Source organism: Littorina saxatilis, linkage group LG10, assembly GCF_037325665.1.
Source record: "Littorina saxatilis isolate snail1 linkage group LG10, US_GU_Lsax_2.0, whole genome shotgun sequence".
Classification (NCBI taxonomy): domain Eukaryota; kingdom Metazoa; phylum Mollusca; class Gastropoda; order Littorinimorpha; family Littorinidae; genus Littorina; species Littorina saxatilis.
The window spans coordinates 16,466,914-16,484,612 of NC_090254.1; the positions used below are offsets into that span (position 1 = coordinate 16,466,914).

Consider the following 17,699-nt stretch of genomic DNA (forward strand, 5'->3'; position numbering starts at 1 on the left):
ACACCTTGACGAATAGAGGATCATAAAGTGATACAGCTGTGAAAAATGTACGTTGAAAATAAAATGCTTTGCAATAATGCCCATCACGATCACGAAAACAAATGACGATCACGATCACGAGACTTGATTTTTTTTGTCATCACGGATCACGGGCAAAGTCCCATCACGATCACAGAAATGGAAATTTCGGCAATCACGGTCACAGAAAGGTCAAAAAACGCCAATCACGATCACGATTTTAAACCCTTTGGGGCCCTCAATAATGAAGACGAAAGTCATTTGAAGTAAGTGCTCATCACATTCAACGTATCGGAATTTAGATATAAATGTAAGTCGATTGATAATCACTGATACATTCACCAGCCCGTTGTTTGGTGGAGGATGGAAAGATGATTAGATGGAACTGAGCTCAGAAGGCACGAAATCGCATCATGTTTTCTTTCTTTTTTAGACCATTACAAGGGGACGGGAAGGGGGGGGGGGGGGGGGGCAGTAGTGTAAGCCCCATATTTCCTTAGCTGTCTCAGCATTTTGTCTTCCATTTTTTCCGCCCTACCACTTTTATTAGGTGTGCTACGTCCCTGTTGTGTATGTCGCGGAACGCGATTCAGAAAATAAGTTTGTGTATTGCAGTGGTTTGCAGTGTTTAGTCATGTTTAGTCAATAATATTTATCCGATTTAACCGAGACCGGAAGGAGACGGCGCATGAAGGTACCGAGACCAGAAGGAGACGGCGCGTGAGAGTCTTCTTTAGTGACGTGTAAAAAGTCTCTCGCGTCACGTATGGCGCAGCCAATTATCAGGAGGCAGGTCAACAGCGATCTGGGATTCTGCGTTGAGACACGAGGACAGGCGCACGGGCAGGCTGACGAACGTCTTAATTCGCTGGTCAAGAAACAGCATGCGACGCGTGTCACATTAATAGCAGGATAACTTACGTCGAAGGGTGAGTAGCTCATTCAAGTCAAGCTTGCCAAAGCCTTTCCGATTTTCGCCTGCGCAGTCAACTCAGCTGGTAACCAAATGGCCAGCCGGGAGATTTCGCAACGGTCAAGTCGTTACCGCAAATATTTTCTTGTTGTTCTGTAATATCGTAATATGATGCATTTATCGTGTTATGTAGTTGTTGTGCAAGTGGAAGCCGTGATGTGGCGGCAACTTGAACGTTTGGATTAGAGCACTTTGGGCTCAGTTGTTTTATTTTGTTTAGCTGGTCACTGCGATGGGAGAAGGACCAGACCAGCCGCAGAACAAACCACTCAGTAAGTTCTATGATTGTATGAACCAATTATAGAGCTGAACCAAGGTTTGTTAATTGCAGACGTTCCGGGTTCCGGGTTCCGGGTTCTGGGTGAAGATGTCCAAGGACGTCGAGGCAGAGTATATTTACCGAACACTTCAAAGAACATGAACTGGATGGGGAAAACCAACGAGTCACGAGCAAGCATGGTTTCAACTGGGATAGACCTTTTCGTCATCTTCAGACCGTCAGGCGAACCAGTTCTTCACAACTAATTTAAGTAACACCAAGGAAAAAAACAGACGTGCTTGTTCTGTGTCTCTTGAACTCGTGTGATATGAATCGTGCGCGATGAACTAACTTTCCTAACTTTTCGAATCTTTTCTTTTTTTGATACACCATTCATCCATCGGAAAATAAACCGAAATTTATACTTCGTAGAATCCACCTATAAAGAATTGCGTTTGTTGTTGAGTTTTTTTAGCAATAAAACTCAAGTGTGGGAGTTTGAAAGTACTTCTACTTTTCTAAATCTTTCTTCCCCACATTCCGCTACAGTGGGGGCTCGTGTCCGGGATACGATTTTATGAGCTAGATCTTATTTTTTTCTGTGTGGCCAACAACGCAAATTTTTGTAGGTGCGCGGAGGTTGTCTATCCTTACCCCATCGCAGCACAGCACGTCTGTTTCTTATGCATGATAGTTAGTCTTGAGTAGACTAGAGAAGCTATACATGTATGTTAGTTAATCTTGAGTAGATTAGTAAGCTAACACAAGAAAGCGGCGACTGCTCGGGCGAGGATTGGACGGCAACAGCAGCACTCTAAATTATATTTCTTTCACCCTACATCTTTTGAAGATAACGGTAAAGTACTAGTCGAACTGAACCCAAGCTCTTTTAGGTTGAACGAGGTTCAACAGGTAACTGGATCTAACTTGAGTAGAAGTTAGATCAGTGAACTAAGTTAGGTCGTACCAATTCGGAGTAGTTGAGACTACGACTAACCTAGTAGAGTAGAGATTTAAATTGAGTCAACATAACCAGAGTGAGGTGGTGTTAGGACTAATTTAAATCGAGGACGGTGTTTAGCTTCTTTGTTCAAAGGTTCAAAGTAAAGTCTATAATCCGTGGCGGTTGTAACTAATCAATGTGAATTAGTGCAGCTGAAGTGTTATGTTGTATTGGTAATCTACGACAGGGTCGGGGTCACAATCAACATAAGTAGCAGTAGTTAGCAGCTTGGCTTGGAGTCAAGGTCACTTTCGTTAGAAGTAGGGTATTGTCTAACAGAGTGTCGAGGCTAGTCTACGGCTACAACAGTCAAACCTTGTATCGTCCGGGACGAACTAAGATTGACTGAGGCGAGGTATCTAGTGATTTTTTTTCTCCTACAGGTAAACCTTAGTGACATTTATTCTAGAGTAGAGTAAACATGCCCCGCCCACGTCAGGTAGCAGAGGTGGACTCGCCTCTAGTGGCATACCAGCGTGACGGCAACGTACTAGGCTTATCAGGTAAACCCTTAGCAGAGTATATCGAAAAACGCCGGCTCGAGGAGCTGGAGGAGAAGAAGAGAAAAGATAACCTGGAGTTGGAGGAGAGGAGACGGAGAGAAGCTCTCCAGGCTGAAGAGCGTAGGATCGCGGCAGAGAGAGAAGATAGGCGCGAAGAGCGAGACTTCGAACTGCGTCGTATCGAGTTGCAGAATCAAGCTGAAGGCAATCGCAACCAGAACGCTCGCGAGTTAGGCAACGATGCTGGTCCCGGGCATGAGAAATCAATCAAATTGAAGCTACCATATCTGGATGATAAAGATGATCTCGAGGCATACTTTCGTCAATTCGAAAGGGTAGCAAAAATCTCGAAATGGGATGATGATGATTGGGGAGCGCGACTAGGCTGCCAACTCAAAGGCAAAGCACGCGAGGCATATGCCAGATTGTCAGATGAAGAGGCAAAGGACTACAACACGGTAAAGGCCGCTATTCTGGAAAAGTTCCAGCTGACATCAGAGGCGTACCGGAAAAAGTTTAGGGGCGCCAAGAAAGAGGCTGGGGAAAGCGCAAAGGAAGGGTTGACGAGGATTCAACTGTATTTTGACAGGTGGGTGGAGCTAGCAAAGAGAGAGGGTAAAGCACATGACCCAAAAAGTCTGATCATCATGGAAAGGTTTCTAGAATGGCTACCCTTTGAACAAGCTCGGTTCGTGCGGGAGCGTAACCCGATCAATGTCGATGAGGCGCTCAAACACGCGCGCGTGTACGAGGAGTCGCGCGAATCGGAACATCGCCGGGCGATCCCTAATCCACCCAAAACAGTGCATAACCAACCCAACGGTGGATCCAAACCCCCCGCGAACGTGAGAACAGATAACTTCAGGTTCGGCAACGCATCGGAGGGACAGAGGTCGGGTCCCAGTGGTTGTTTTCTATGTGGCGGACCTCACCTGGCGCGTCAGTGTCCTAAGAGCAAACCCAACAATAAGCCTAGCTCTGCATCAACGATCACATTGGCAGCGGTGGACGTTCAGGAACCACCCACAGTATGTGAGAAATGCTGTAACCTCGTGTTTGAGCCGCAGTGTGAAGCTACCGTCGAAGGCAAGACGGTGAGAGCGATAAGGGATACGGGAGCTTCCGCTATCATTGTGGACAGCGAGATAGTTCCGAGGGAGAAGTACACGGGCGAAGCAAAGAGAGTAGTGTTAGCCGATTCCCGTGTGACTAGAGAGCTCCCGATAGCTGAAGTGGAGATGCGAACTCCATTTTTCAGTGGCATTACCAAGGTGTTGGTGATGGATAGGCCGGTGCATCCGGTGTTGATCGGTAACGTGAGGACCGATAGTCAAAATGTCGAGACAGGGGTGCCTTTGTTCCGAGCAAGAGCGGAGACTTGTGCTCCCGTAGTCACTCGACAGCAAGAAGCAAAAAGCAAGGAAAAGCCAGTGAAGGTTATTCCCAAGGAAACTCTGATAGGGCAGATCAAACCTGATGATCTGAAAGCTGAGCAACGAAACGACCCTGACTTGGTCAAGGCTCGCGCGGTCGCAGACCAGAAGCTCAAAACAGGGACTCGTTACGTATGGAAGAAGGATATTCTGTACAGGGTCTACTCGTCCAAAGATATAGAATACAAGCAGGTGGTGGTGCCTAAAAAGTTTAGGGACGAAGTGATGGATTTGGCGCATGATTCACCCATGTCAGGTCACTTAGGCGCTAGGAAAACCAGAGACAGAATCTGGCGAGACTTTTTCTGGCCAGGCATCTGCGGAGATGTGAGACGCTACTGTGCATCATGTGATGCCTGCCAAAGAAGTACTCCTAAGGGAGCAACTAGGAAGGTACCCCTCCAGAAAGTCCCGCTGATGAACACCCCTTTCGAACGCGTTGGTGTTGATATCATCGGCCCCATCCTACCTGCTTCGGCGCGGGGGCATCGGTACATCCTTACCATGATCGATCACGCGACTAGGTACGCGGAGGCCGTTCCGCTGAAAGACATCAGCTCAGAGACGGTCGCGGATGCTCTGTTTGAGATGTGGACGCGTTTCGGACTACCCAAAGAAGTGTTGACTGATCAGGGGGGACAGTTTGTAGGTGGATACATGACTGAAGTCAACAGGTTGCTAGGGGTGAAAGGATTGCGCACCAGTCCGTTTCATGCTCAAACCAATGGGTTAACAGAGAAACTGAACTCTACTCTCAAGTCAATGATGAAGCGTATGTGCCAAGAGCAGCCCAAGGAGTGGGATAAATTTATTCCCGCTCTACTGTTTGCATACCGCGAGGTGCCCCAAGAAAGCCTGATGTTCTCTCCGTTCGAACTCTTGTACGGGAGAGAGGTCCGAGGACCCATGCAGGTACTCAGGCAGATTTGGACTGATGACGAGTCCAGTGAAGAGTTGAGGACGACAATAGGTCACATTGTCGATCTCTCGAACAAAATAGAACAAACGTGCACTCTAGCCAGGGAAAACCTGAGCAAAGCCTCGCTCAGACACGCACGGGCGTACGATAAAAACACACGCCAAAGGCACCTGGCAAAGGGTGACAAAGTTTTGATTTTGTTACCAGTGAAGCACAACAAGCTTCAGCTGACTTGGAAAGGACCTTACAAGATAGTTGATAGAGTGGGATCTTGCAACTATAGAGTACAAATGGGAAACAAGGTCAAGGTGTACCACGCCAACTTGCTGAAGTTGTACGTGGAAAGAACCGCGTCGGATGTTCCCGACGGAGCGGCAGCGAGATCGGCGGAACCCGCAGAAGAAGAAGTAGCAATTGTGATGCACGAGATGAGTGATAGCGAAGACGGTGGGCTGAACACCGACAAGATACCACTCATACCTCTCGCTCCAAAAGAAAAGTGGGATGATGTGGTCATTAACGCCGAATTATCTGTGGAAAAGCAGAAAGACTTGCGTAACTTGTGTCGCAGTCACCAGAAAGCTCTGAGTGATATGCCAGGCTCATGCCAGCTAGAGGAATGCGAAATCAAACTGTCTACCTCTGAGCCGGTGCGTGTAAAACAGTACCCAATTCCTCACTCACAGAGGGAAACAATCAAGAAGGAAGTGCAAACTATGGAAAAGATGGGGGTTATCGAACCTAGCGTGTCTCCATATAGCAGTCCGGTTGTACTGACGCAAAAGCGTGACGGTACAGTGAGATTCTGTATAGACTACAGAAAATTGAACAAGGTCACCGAGTTCGATTCTGAGCCAATTCCGGATGCTGAGCAAATCTTTGCTCGTCTGCAGCAGGCAGAGTACTTCTCAAAATTGGATTTGAGTAAGGGTTACTGGCAAGTGGGCGTTAAAGAAAAAGACAGAGCCAAAACCAGCTTCTCTACTCCAGGGGGCCAGTACCAGTGGACAAAAATGCCATTTGGACTGAAAACGGCCAGTGCCATATTCACTAGGTGTGTCAGAAAACTGCTCGATCCGTTAGGCAGGGAGGACGTAGAATTCTTCATGGATGACATCCTGATAGCAACCAAAACCTGGGAACAACATCTGGAGGCTTTGAACGCAGTGTTGGCGAGGCTTGAGGAGGTCGGCCTCACCGCCAAACCCTCCAAGTGTCACCTAGGATTCCGCGAACTTGACTACCTCGGTCACCGGATCGGTCATGGGAAAATAAGCCCAGACGATGACAAAACCGAGAAAATCAGAAGGGCGGAAAAACCTCGTACAAAGAAAGAGGTGCGTTCTTTCTTGGGCCTAGCGGGGTATTACCGGAAGTTTGTGCCTGACTTTGCTCGCGTGAGTGCGCCCCTCACAGACCTCACAAAGAAAGATCAGCCAGAGAAGGTAGTCTGGACCAAAGAGTGTGAAACTGCTTTCACGACTCTGAAACAGTGTCTGACCAGCAAACCCATTCTGATACTGCCGGACAATAGCAAACAGTACGTGTTACGTACAGACGCATCCAATGAAGCGTTAGGAGCAGTTCTACTGCAAGAGCAAGGTGGCAACTTGCACCCGGTGGCTTACGCAAGCAAAAAACTGAACAGCGCCGAAAGAAACTACTCGACCATAGAAAAGGAGTGTCTCGGGGTGGTTTGGGGAGTGAAAAGATTCGAGCAGTATTTGTACGCCGAGCAGTTCGTGATTGAAACTGATCACCAACCACTCCAGTACTTGCAGAAGTCAAAAACTGAAAACGGCAGGCTTATGAGATGGGCTTTGCAGCTCCAACAACACTCTTTCACCCTCAAAGTGATTCCAGGCAAAGACAATGTCGGAGCTGACTTTTTGAGCAGAGCCAATTATCAGTAGAGGAGTAGTAGTAAACTGAGAGGTGGTGAGCTTCCAGAGATAAATAGGATAGCAAGTGGAAAGGAGGTGGAGTATTTTCAGGGTTAAATGAAATAAAACTTATTGTCTGAGAAAGAGCTAAAACTAGTTTTCGCTTCAGAAGGGGGGGCCTTTGTCGCGGAACGCGATTCAGAAAATAAGTTTGTGTATTGCAGTGGTTTGCAGTGTTTAGTCATGTTTAGTCAATAATATTTATCCGATTTAACCGAGACCGGAAGGAGACGGCGCATGAAGGTACCGAGACCAGAAGGAGACGGCGCGTGAGAGTCTTCTTTAGTGACGTGTAAAAAGTCTCTCGCGTCACGTATGGCGCAGCCAATTATCAGGAGGCAGGTCAACAGCGATCTGGGATTCTGCGTTGAGACACGAGGACAGGCGCACGGGCAGGCTGACGAACGTCTTAATTCGCTGGTCAAGAAACAGCATGCGACGCGTGTCACATTAATAGCAGGATAACTTACGTCGAAGGGTGAGTAGCTCATTCAAGTCAAGCTTGCCAAAGCCTTTCCGATTTTCGCCTGCGCAGTCAACTCAGCTGGTAACCAAATGGCCAGCCGGGAGATTTCGCAACGGTCAAGTCGTTACCGCAAATATTTTCTTGTTGTTCTGTAATATCGTAATATGATGCATTTATCGTGTTATGTAGTTGTTGTGCAAGTGGAAGCCGTGATGTGGCGGCAACTTGAACGTTTGGATTAGAGCACTTTGGGCTCAGTTGTTTTATTTTGTTTAGCTGGTCACTGCGATGGGAGAAGGACCAGACCAGCCGCAGAACAAACCACTCAGTAAGTTCTATGATTGTATGAACCAATTATAGAGCTGAACCAAGGTTTGTTAATTGCAGACGTTCCGGGTTCCGGGTTCCGGGTTCTGGGTGAAGATGTCCAAGGACGTCGAGGCAGAGTATATTTACCGAACACTTCAAAGAACATGAACTGGATGGGGAAAACCAACGAGTCACGAGCAAGCATGGTTTCAACTGGGATAGACCTTTTCGTCATCTTCAGACCGTCAGGCGAACCAGTTCTTCACAACTAATTTAAGTAACACCAAGGAAAAAAACAGACGTGCTTGTTCTGTGTCTCTTGAACTCGTGTGATATGAATCGTGCGCGATGAACTAACTTTCCTAACTTTTCGAATCTTTTCTTTTTTTGATACACCATTCATCCATCGGAAAATAAACCGAAATTTATACTTCGTAGAATCCACCTATAAAGAATTGCGTTTGTTGTTGAGTTTTTTTAGCAATAAAACTCAAGTGTGGGAGTTTGAAAGTACTTCTACTTTTCTAAATCTTTCTTCCCCACATTCCGCTACAGTGTAACTGTTTTTATATGGTGCCGATCGATCGAATTACCTGATGTTTTTGTTACATCTCTTTGTTTGTGTGGCTAATGATCTGCAATGTTTTCATATGGTGCTGATCGATCGAATTACCCGATTTTTTTGTTACATCTCGGTTTTGTGTGACTGATGATCTTACATTATTATATGGCGCTGAAGTACTGTATAATTTAGTAATATCTCGATGTCTTTTAGACTATGATCTGCACTGGGTTTTGTAGCACGGAATTACCTGATCTGTAGGTACATCTCATTGAATGTGTAATGTCTGTTTAACGATGGCTTTAATACACAAAGTCACCTGGTGTTCTTCTTTGATCGCGATGTGTTTGCAGAATTCATTTCGGTGCTACAATTTCCGTCTGTTCTGTTTCATCTTCATGCTTGTGTGTTTATTGATGGTATTATTATAATGCTGAATTAATTTCCCGACGATTTTTGACATTTAAAGTGTGACTGATGACTTGAAATGACTTTTATGGCGCTGAGTTGTTTGATGTTCTTAATTGGTTCTCATAACTAATGATCTGACTTAGGTTTCTTTTTGGCGCTAAATACCTGATGTTATATTCAAATGTTTCTTTGTTCTGTTATGCAATTGTATTTGTTACATTTCATTGATTAGACAATTTCTGTGTTGCTATGACAGTTTTTTTGGAAAATCTGTTGTTTGTGTCATTATTGCATTGCAGGGGATTTTGTCATGCTGTATACCTGACCTTAATTGCACCACAACAAGGATAACAGATATTGTGTGTGTGTTGGTGAATGTATGTGTGTGTGTGTGTGTGTGTGTGTGTGTGTGTGAGAGAGAGAGAGAGAGAGAGAGAGAGAGAGAGATTCACATAAAAACATAAGGATACATACATACATACATACATACATACACACATACATACCTGCATACATGGATATATACATACTTACATACACGTAATTTGCTATATAATCGCGGATATACAGGTTAAGGAAGAAACGCACACATTTTCAGTCAGGCAGATTAAAATATAACGCATAACTGCAAACTTGTGCTGTAGTTAGTGTTTTCTTGTTTGGAAGTAACATTATTATCATTCAATGTGTGGAAATATGCTAAAATGTGAGGTTACAAATGTTTATAAAGATTGACATTGCGGAACATTAATACATTTTATAGTTTTTATTTTAAATTTATTATTTTTGAAAATATTGATTTTCAAGCTTAAGTTGTAAAGTTTTGATTATACAGCATCAAAAGTATGACAGCTAGATTGTACACAAAGAGATCTTCAATTTGATATATCGTATGACATCTTTACCTGTAAAACCACTGAAGATTTGCTTGTTCGCGTTTCTTAAATTTCGTGTGATGACGTCAATATAGCCTAAAATTGCAATCGGCTATAAAACCCTTTTTATTGCATTTATTGGTTCAACTGTGATACATTTGTGGTTGCTGCAATCTGTTTTATAAAATAAAACCGAAAAGGTCATTTCTTTTTGCTTTTTTTAATTTGTCGCCCTGTACATAACTTCCCAATTGTGAAAAAATCGCATATTTGCCTGACTTTACAGTCCAATACCTCCAAATGTATAATTCTAACAGGCTTCAAACTTTGCACAGCAATTCTATAAGTACTTTTACATTTCAAACCTTAACTATAAGAACATTGCTTAAAGGAAAAGTAGAAAAGAAAGTAGTCAAGGTGAACCGCAGTTCAAGCATTACCTGGCCTAATTGGCAACATTCAGGCGGCGTCTACGAGCTAATCCGTCAAAATCCGTGCACAGGGTTGAAACGGATGTGCACTGGGCTCACAATACACCTGTGGAAAAGAGGGATATGGAGACGTGCTTTTCTTGTTGCCATTAACACTGGAGTGGCGACAGCCCTATGTGATGGGGCTTATCCCTTTCATAGTCCGCGTCAAGTCATGCACTTTTCGCATCACTACCCTTCGTTTCAGTCCCGCGTTGGCCAAGTCAAGTCAAGTCAAGTCAATATTTATTTCAAAAACCCCTAGGGTTACATGAATAAAATAAAAATTGCAATAAACACGACAAAAAAGATATATGTATTAATGAGACACAACACTTCTAATTAACCGAAAATGAATCAAGCTTAATTCATAACAAAATAATTGTAATCATACTTTTTTTTACAGGAATGTATATGTTTCTGTGTTTGTTTTTGTTTTAATAAAAAAAAACACGTGATCAAATAATCAGAACTCTTTCAAAATACTCTTAATAAAATATATTAAATTCAATAACTTTCGTTATTGGTTTAAACAAATTGAATAAAGTTTTGTTTAAACCAATAACTTTCGTTTCTTTGTTAATTCAAATAAATGTTTAAATTTGACTGCATTTGAATTTCTACGAAAATACAATGGTAAAAACCTTTTCCTCACATTTTCAAAAAAAAATGACACTGAAAAAAGTGAAATATATAATGAAATTCATCCCCGAGTTCTCCAGACTGGCATTTAACACATATTCTTTCGTTATGTGGTATATTTAACATTCGGCCTTTCTGTATTGGTAATCTATGATTTAATGTTCTAAAACGTAAAAAAGAGAGTGCTAGGTTATTGGGTAAAATGTTCAAATATTTTTCAAATATAAATGTATCTTTAAACAATCTATAATTCAAACAAGTTTCTTTTTCATTTAATTCTGAAAACCATGATTGTATATATTGATCTTTTAGGCATTGCAACGTTTTCAATTTAAACCATTTTTCAGAACATCGTAAATTAAACTGGTGATGCCAAAAACCACTAAGACCAAGAGCATTTAAAGTTGTTTCAACATGTTTTAAATAGGGTGCTTCATATATGTTATTTACATAGAGGCGATGCAAAAAACGGTACAATACATTTGAAAACGTATTACTATTATTACAATCCACCAATTTGAACCAAAAACAAAATATTCTATTATTTACGAGGACATCTAGTGGAAATTTGCCCAATTCGCCTAATACCATACACGTTGGGGTCGACTTTCTCAATTTCAAAATAATCTTATAAAAACGTAGCTGCAATTTTGTTGCTAATTTTACCGAATTTGGTCCCCATACTTCACAGCCATATAACATAATCGGTGCAACTATTCTATCAAACAATTCAATTTGTATATCTATGGACAACGACAATTTTCTACACTTCTTTAACAAGCTAAACATTGCTCGAGAGGCCTTATCATATAACAACTTTTGTGATTTATTAAACTTATTATTATAATTAAAAAATAGACCCAAATATTGAAAACCGAACACGACCTCAACTAATTCATCTTTGTATTTGAATACTGGCAATTTTCGTATTTTACCTCTTGAAAAAACAACTATTTTCGTTTTTTTGGCGTTCACCCGCAAACTCCACAGATCGCAGTATTCGGACAACACATTAAGCGAGTCTTGTAATGCTTCTGGGGATTCTGCTAAAATGGTTGTATCATCTGCATATAATAAAATAAACATTTTAAACATCAGCTCAGCGTCATCCGGCTGTAAGTCCAACATAGCAACACGGGGGATAACCGGTCAAATGCCGAACAGAAGCCGAATGCCGCTCATGACACGTGTGAAGGCAAGTTTTGTCTGTTTTCTAGGTATTGTTTGATTTATGTCGGGATTTAAGGTAAGCTACTGATTCAGCGATGACTAAATTTGTTTCTCGATGCATAAAAAGTCAGGGAGCGATTGATATTTGCCCGTAAATATCCTTCAAAGCTGAAAATGTCCGCGATCGAGCACCGGAAATGGCTGTTCGATGGGTTTTGCAAGTAGAAATGTGCTTTATTTCACCAAATCAGCTCGTATTTGGTATGGGTACGGGATTCTAGAGGACGAAGGAGTCATAAGAGGTGCAAAGAAGTGCTATTTGGGAGTAGAATAAATCTTCCGAGACAGTAGACAAGAGAAGGTCATATTTGAGAGAGGAGCGCGTAGGCCGATTGTCTTTCCGACAAGCGAATGATACAGCAGATTAATCATTCGTTTTGACCAGAAACCTAGTCTCTAGTTTTTATGAATGAGTTTTTTAATTAAAACAATCACGAGAACTCTCTCGCTTAGCCTAATGGCTGTTCGATGGGTTTCGCAAGTAGAAATGTGCTTTATTTCACCAAATCAGCTCGTATAAATTTGACATCGGTTTGGTATATATATATATATTTTTTTTCTAATCCTACCGCGAACTGGATAGCAGACGCGGCACGACTGTTGCACCACACTTTGAAGTAATCCCACACTTTGAAGTAAATTACTTCAAAGTGTGGGGATGTGCCCCACACTTTGAAGTAAACCCATTTTTTACTTCAAAGTGTGGGGGGATCTTCCCACACGTTGAAGTAAACTCAGTTTTTACTTCAAAGTGTGGGGGGATCTTCCCACACTTTGAAGTAACTTACTTCAAAGCGTGGGACTTTTGCATTGCCTGTTTGAGCCTGATGATTTTGTCAAAAAAATGGCAGTCTTTTGGATGAGTGAACAGAAAAAGTGAGCGAGCCAAGAAACATAGTGATGTTTGTTATCAGGCTTTAAAGGCATATGTACGCGCTCCCGTGTTTACAAAGTGTAGTTTGCCCATAATCGATGTCAAACGCACCATAAGACCATGTAATAACTATATGTCGCCATGCGCGGACCATATACATGCATTACAGCTTGTTCTAGCCTCTGAAAAAGTGAGGATGTCAACAAAGACGCGGAGTTATTTCCCTTGCGTCAACGCTACCTCTGTTGGCAAATCTATAAATAGGACGATCTAGATCAAAATAAAAATTCAAATATCTCAACATTTAAGGGGTCCTAGACCACAATATCTTGCAGGGAACTTAATTTAGCATGTCTCCAGCTGTGGGTAAAGCAATTAGCGTGTATAGTCATCGAGTACATATGGCTTTAAGCAATGTCCCATTGTTGAGTGTGACGAAAACTCGTGGTGACGATTTTAAAACATGTTGGGTCACGCATGGTCCAATCTTACATGGTCCAACCTTACATGGTCCAACATTACATGGTCCAACCTTACATGGTCCAATCTTACATGGTCCATATATATTATTGGACCATGTAAGATTGGACCATGTAAGATTGGACCATGTAAGATTGGACCATGTAAGGTTGGACCATGTAAGGTTGCACCATGTAAGGTTGGACCATGTAAGGTTGGACCATGTAATATTGGACCATGTAAGATTGGACCATGTAAGGTTGGACCATGTAAGATTGGACCATGTAAGGTTGGACATGGTAAGGTTAGACCATGTAAGGTTGGACCATGTAAGGTTGTCCATGTAAGGTTGGACCATGCAAGGTTGGACCATGCAAGGTTGGACCATGTAAGATTGGACCATGTAAGGTTGGACCATGTAAGATTGGACCATGTAAGATTGGACCATGCAAGGTTGGACCATGCAAGGTTGGACCATGTAAGATTGGACCATGTAAGGTTGGACCATGTAAGATTGGACCATGTAAGATTGGACCATGCACGATTGGACCATGTAAGGTTGGACCATGTAAGATTGGACCATGTAAGATTGGACCATGTAAGGTTGGACCATGTAAGGTTGGACCATGTAAGGTTGGACCATGTAAGGTTGGACCATGCGTGACCCAACATGTTTTAAAATCGTCACCACGAGTTTTCGTCATACTCAACAATGGGACATTGCTTAAAGGCATATGTACGCGCTCCCGTGTTTACAAAGTGTAGTTTGCCCATAATCGATGTCAAACGCACCATAAGACCATATAATGACGATATGTCACCATGCGCGGACCATAATACATGCATTACAGCTTGTTCTAGCCTCTGAAAAAGTGAGGATGTCAACAAAGCCGCGGTGTTAGCTCCCTTGCATCAACGTTACATGTGTTGCCAAATCTATAAATAGGACGATCCAGATCAAAATGAAAATTAACATATCTCAACATTGAAGGGGTCCTAGACCACAATATTTTGCAGGGAACTTAATTTAGCATGTCTCCAGCTGTTGGTAAAGCAATTAGCGTGTATAGTCATCGAGTACATATGCCTTTAAAGCCTGATAACAAACATCCCTATGTTTCTTGGCTCGCTCACTTTTTCTGTTCACTCATCCAAAAGACTTTGCCATTTTTTTTGACAAAATCATCAGGCTCAAACAGGCGATGCAAAAGTCCCACGCTTTGAAGTAAGTTACTTCAAAGTGTGGGAAGATCCCCCCACACTTTGAAGTAAAAACTGAGTTTACTTCAAAGTGTGGGAAGATCCCCCCACACTTTGAAGTAAAAAATGGGTTTACTTCAAAGTGTGGGGCACATCCCCACACTTTGAAGTAATTTACTTCAAAGTGTGGGATTACTTCAATCAATCAATCAATGAGGCTTATATCGCGCATATTCCGTGGGTACAGTTCTAGGCGCTCTGCAGTGATGCCGTGTGAGATGAAATTTTATACGGCCAGTAATTGCAGCCATTTCGGCGCATATTTACCTTTCACGGCCTATTATTCCAAGTGACACGGGTATAGGTAGACAATTATTAACTGTGCCTAAGCAATTTTTGCCAGGAAAGACCCTTTTGTCAATCGTGGGATCTTTAACGTGCACACCCAATGTAGTGTACACGGGGGGGGGGGGGGGGGGGGGGGGGGGGGAGTTCGGACACCGAAGAGAGTCTGCACACAAATTTGACTCTGAAATAAATTTCCGCCGAACCTGGGATCGAACTCACGCTGTCAGCGGCCAACTGAATACAAATCCAGCGCGCTACCAACTGAGCTATATCCCCTTCAAAGTGTGGTGCAACAGTCGTGCCGCGTCTGCTATCCAGTTCGGGGTAGGATTAGAAAATATATATATATATACCAAACCGATGTCAAATACGAGCTGATTTGGTGAAATAAAGCACATTTCTACTTGCGAAACCCATCGAACAGCCATTAGGCTAAGCGAGAGAGTTCTCGTGATTGTTTTAATTAAAAAACTCATTCATAAAAACTAGAGACTAGGTTTCTGGTCAAAACGAATGATTAATCTGCTGTATCATTCGCTTGTCGGAAAGACAATCGGCCTACGCGCTCCTCTCTCAAATATGACCTTCTCTTGTCTACTGTCTCGGAAGATTTATTCTACTCCCTAATAGCACTTCTTTGCACCTCTTATGACTCCTTCGTCCTCTAGAATCCCGTACCCACACCAAATACGAGCTGATTTGGTGAAATAAAGCACATTTCTACTTGCAAAACCCATCGAACAGCCATTTCCGGTGCTCGATCGCGGACATTTTCAGCTTTGAAGGATATTTACGGGCAAATATCAATCGCTCCCTGACTTTTTATGCATCGAGAAACAAATTTAGTCATCGCTGAATCAGTAGCTTACCTTAAATCCCGACATAAATCAAACAATACCTAGAAAACAGACAAAACTTGCCTTCACACGTGTCATGAGCGGCATTCGGCTTCTGTTCGGCATTTGACCGGTTATCCCCCGTGAGCAACCTCTCTTTCAATAGTAGGGAGGTGTTCAGTTTTATCAAACATATAAGCTTGTAAATCATTTAAATACACAGCAAACAATGCAGGTGACAAGTTTTCCCCTTGATGTACACCGGTAAAACATTGAAAGAAATCTGACTTTTGGTTACCTACCAAAACACATGACTTGGCCTTACTATACAAATTTTGAATAATATTTTCACATTTTTTCACAATGACCGTAGTCCGCCGCTTGTGCAAAACGGAGTGAAACTGACGAGCCTGTTTAGCGCGGTAGTGGTTTCGCTGTGCTGCATAGCACGCATTTCTGTACCTCTCTTCGTTTTAACTTTCTAAGCGTGTTTTTAATCCAAACATATCATATCTATATGTTTTTGGAATCAGGAACCGACACGGAATAAGATGAAATTGTTTTTAAATCGATTTCGGAAATTTATTTTTGATCATAATTTTTATGTTTTTAATTTTTACATTTAGTCAAGTTTTAACTAAATGTTTTAACGTAGAGGGGGGAATCGAGACGAGGGTGTGGTGTATGTGTGTGTGTGTGTGTGTGTCTGTCTGTGTGTGTGTGTGTAGAGCGATTCAGACTAAACTACGGGACCAATCTTTATGAAATTTGACATGAGAGTTCCTGGGAATGATATCCCCGGACGTTTTTTTCCTTTTTTTCGATACATGTCTTTGATGACGTCATATCCGGCTTTTTGTAAAAGTTGAGGCGGCACTGTCACACCCTCATTTTTCAATCAAATTGATTGAAATTTTGGCCAAGCAATCTTCGACGAAGGCCGGACTTCGGTATTGCATTTCAGTTTGGTGGCTTAAAAATTAATTGATGACTTTGGTCATTAAAAATCTAAAAATTGTAAAAAAAATTTTTTTTTATAAAACGATCCAAATTTACGTTCATCTGATTCGTCATCATTTTCTGATTCCAAAAACATATAAATATGTTATATTTGGATTAAAAACAAGCTCTGAAAATTAAAAATATAAAAATTATGATCAAAATTAAATTTCCGAAATCGTTTTAAAAACTATTTCATCTTATTCCTTGTCGGTTCCTGATTCCAAAAACATATAGATATGATATGTTTGGATTAAAAACACGCTCAGAAAGTTAAAACGAAGAGAGGTACAGTAAAGCGTGCTATGAAGCACAGCGCAACCGCTACCGCGCCAAACAGGCTCGTCACTTTCACTGCCTTTTGCACTAGCGGCGGACTACGTTCAGTTTCATTCTGTGAGTTCCACAGCTTGACTAAATGTAGTAATTTCGCCTTACGCGACTTGTCAGAGCTTGTTTTTAATCCAAATAAAACATATTTATATGTTTTTGGAATCAGGAAATGATGTAGAATAAGATGAACGTAAATTTGGATCGTTTTATATAAGAAAAATGTTTATTACAATTTTCAGATTTTTAATGAGCAAAGTCATTAATTAGATTTTAAGCCACCAAGCTGAAATGCAATACCGAAGTCCGGCCTTCGTCGAAGATTGCTTTACAAAAATGTCAATCAAAATGAGGGTGTGACAGTGCCGCCTCAACTTTTACAAAAAGCCGGATGTGACGTCATCAAAGACATTTATCGAAAAAATGAAAAAAACTTGACTAAATGTAAAAACGTGGAATGCGATTTTAATCACGGTCTGTTTTTTTGTGGGTTTTTCTTGGTGGTTACTTTTTTACATTTAATCAAGATTTGACTAAATGTTTCAACATAGAGGGGGAATCGAGACGAGGGTCGTGGTGTGTGTGTGTGTGTGCGTGTGTGTGTGTGTGTGTGTGTGTGTAGAGCGATTCAGACTAA

General features: G+C 42.1%; 2 protein-coding genes across 2 annotated transcripts in view; both read left to right on the forward strand.

The window, feature by feature from the left end:
• Nucleotides 1-17,699, forward strand: part of LOC138978281 (uncharacterized) — a 140,803-nt gene that overhangs the window by 81,327 nt on the left and 41,777 nt on the right. The gene's annotated exons all lie outside the window — the stretch shown is intronic.
• On the forward strand, nt 2,675-6,291 carry LOC138977786 (uncharacterized). The gene is made up of 2 exons (XM_070350391.1): nt 2,675-6,105; nt 6,234-6,291. The coding sequence occupies exons 1-2, from the start codon at nt 2,675-2,677 to the stop codon at nt 6,289-6,291; spliced, it is 3,489 nt and encodes a 1,162-aa protein (XP_070206492.1).

What these genes read in the sequence shown, in the direction of transcription:
- LOC138977786 (XM_070350391.1), top strand. Translation starts at nt 2,675, where the DNA reads ATGCCCCGCCCACGTCAGGTAGCAGAGGTGGACTCGCCTCTAGTGGCA. An exon ending in TTCTCTACTCCAGGGGGCCA is followed by an intron (nt 6,106 to 6,233) that starts GTACCAGTGGAC and finishes ACATCCTGATAG; the next exon opens with CAACCAAAACCTGGGAACAA.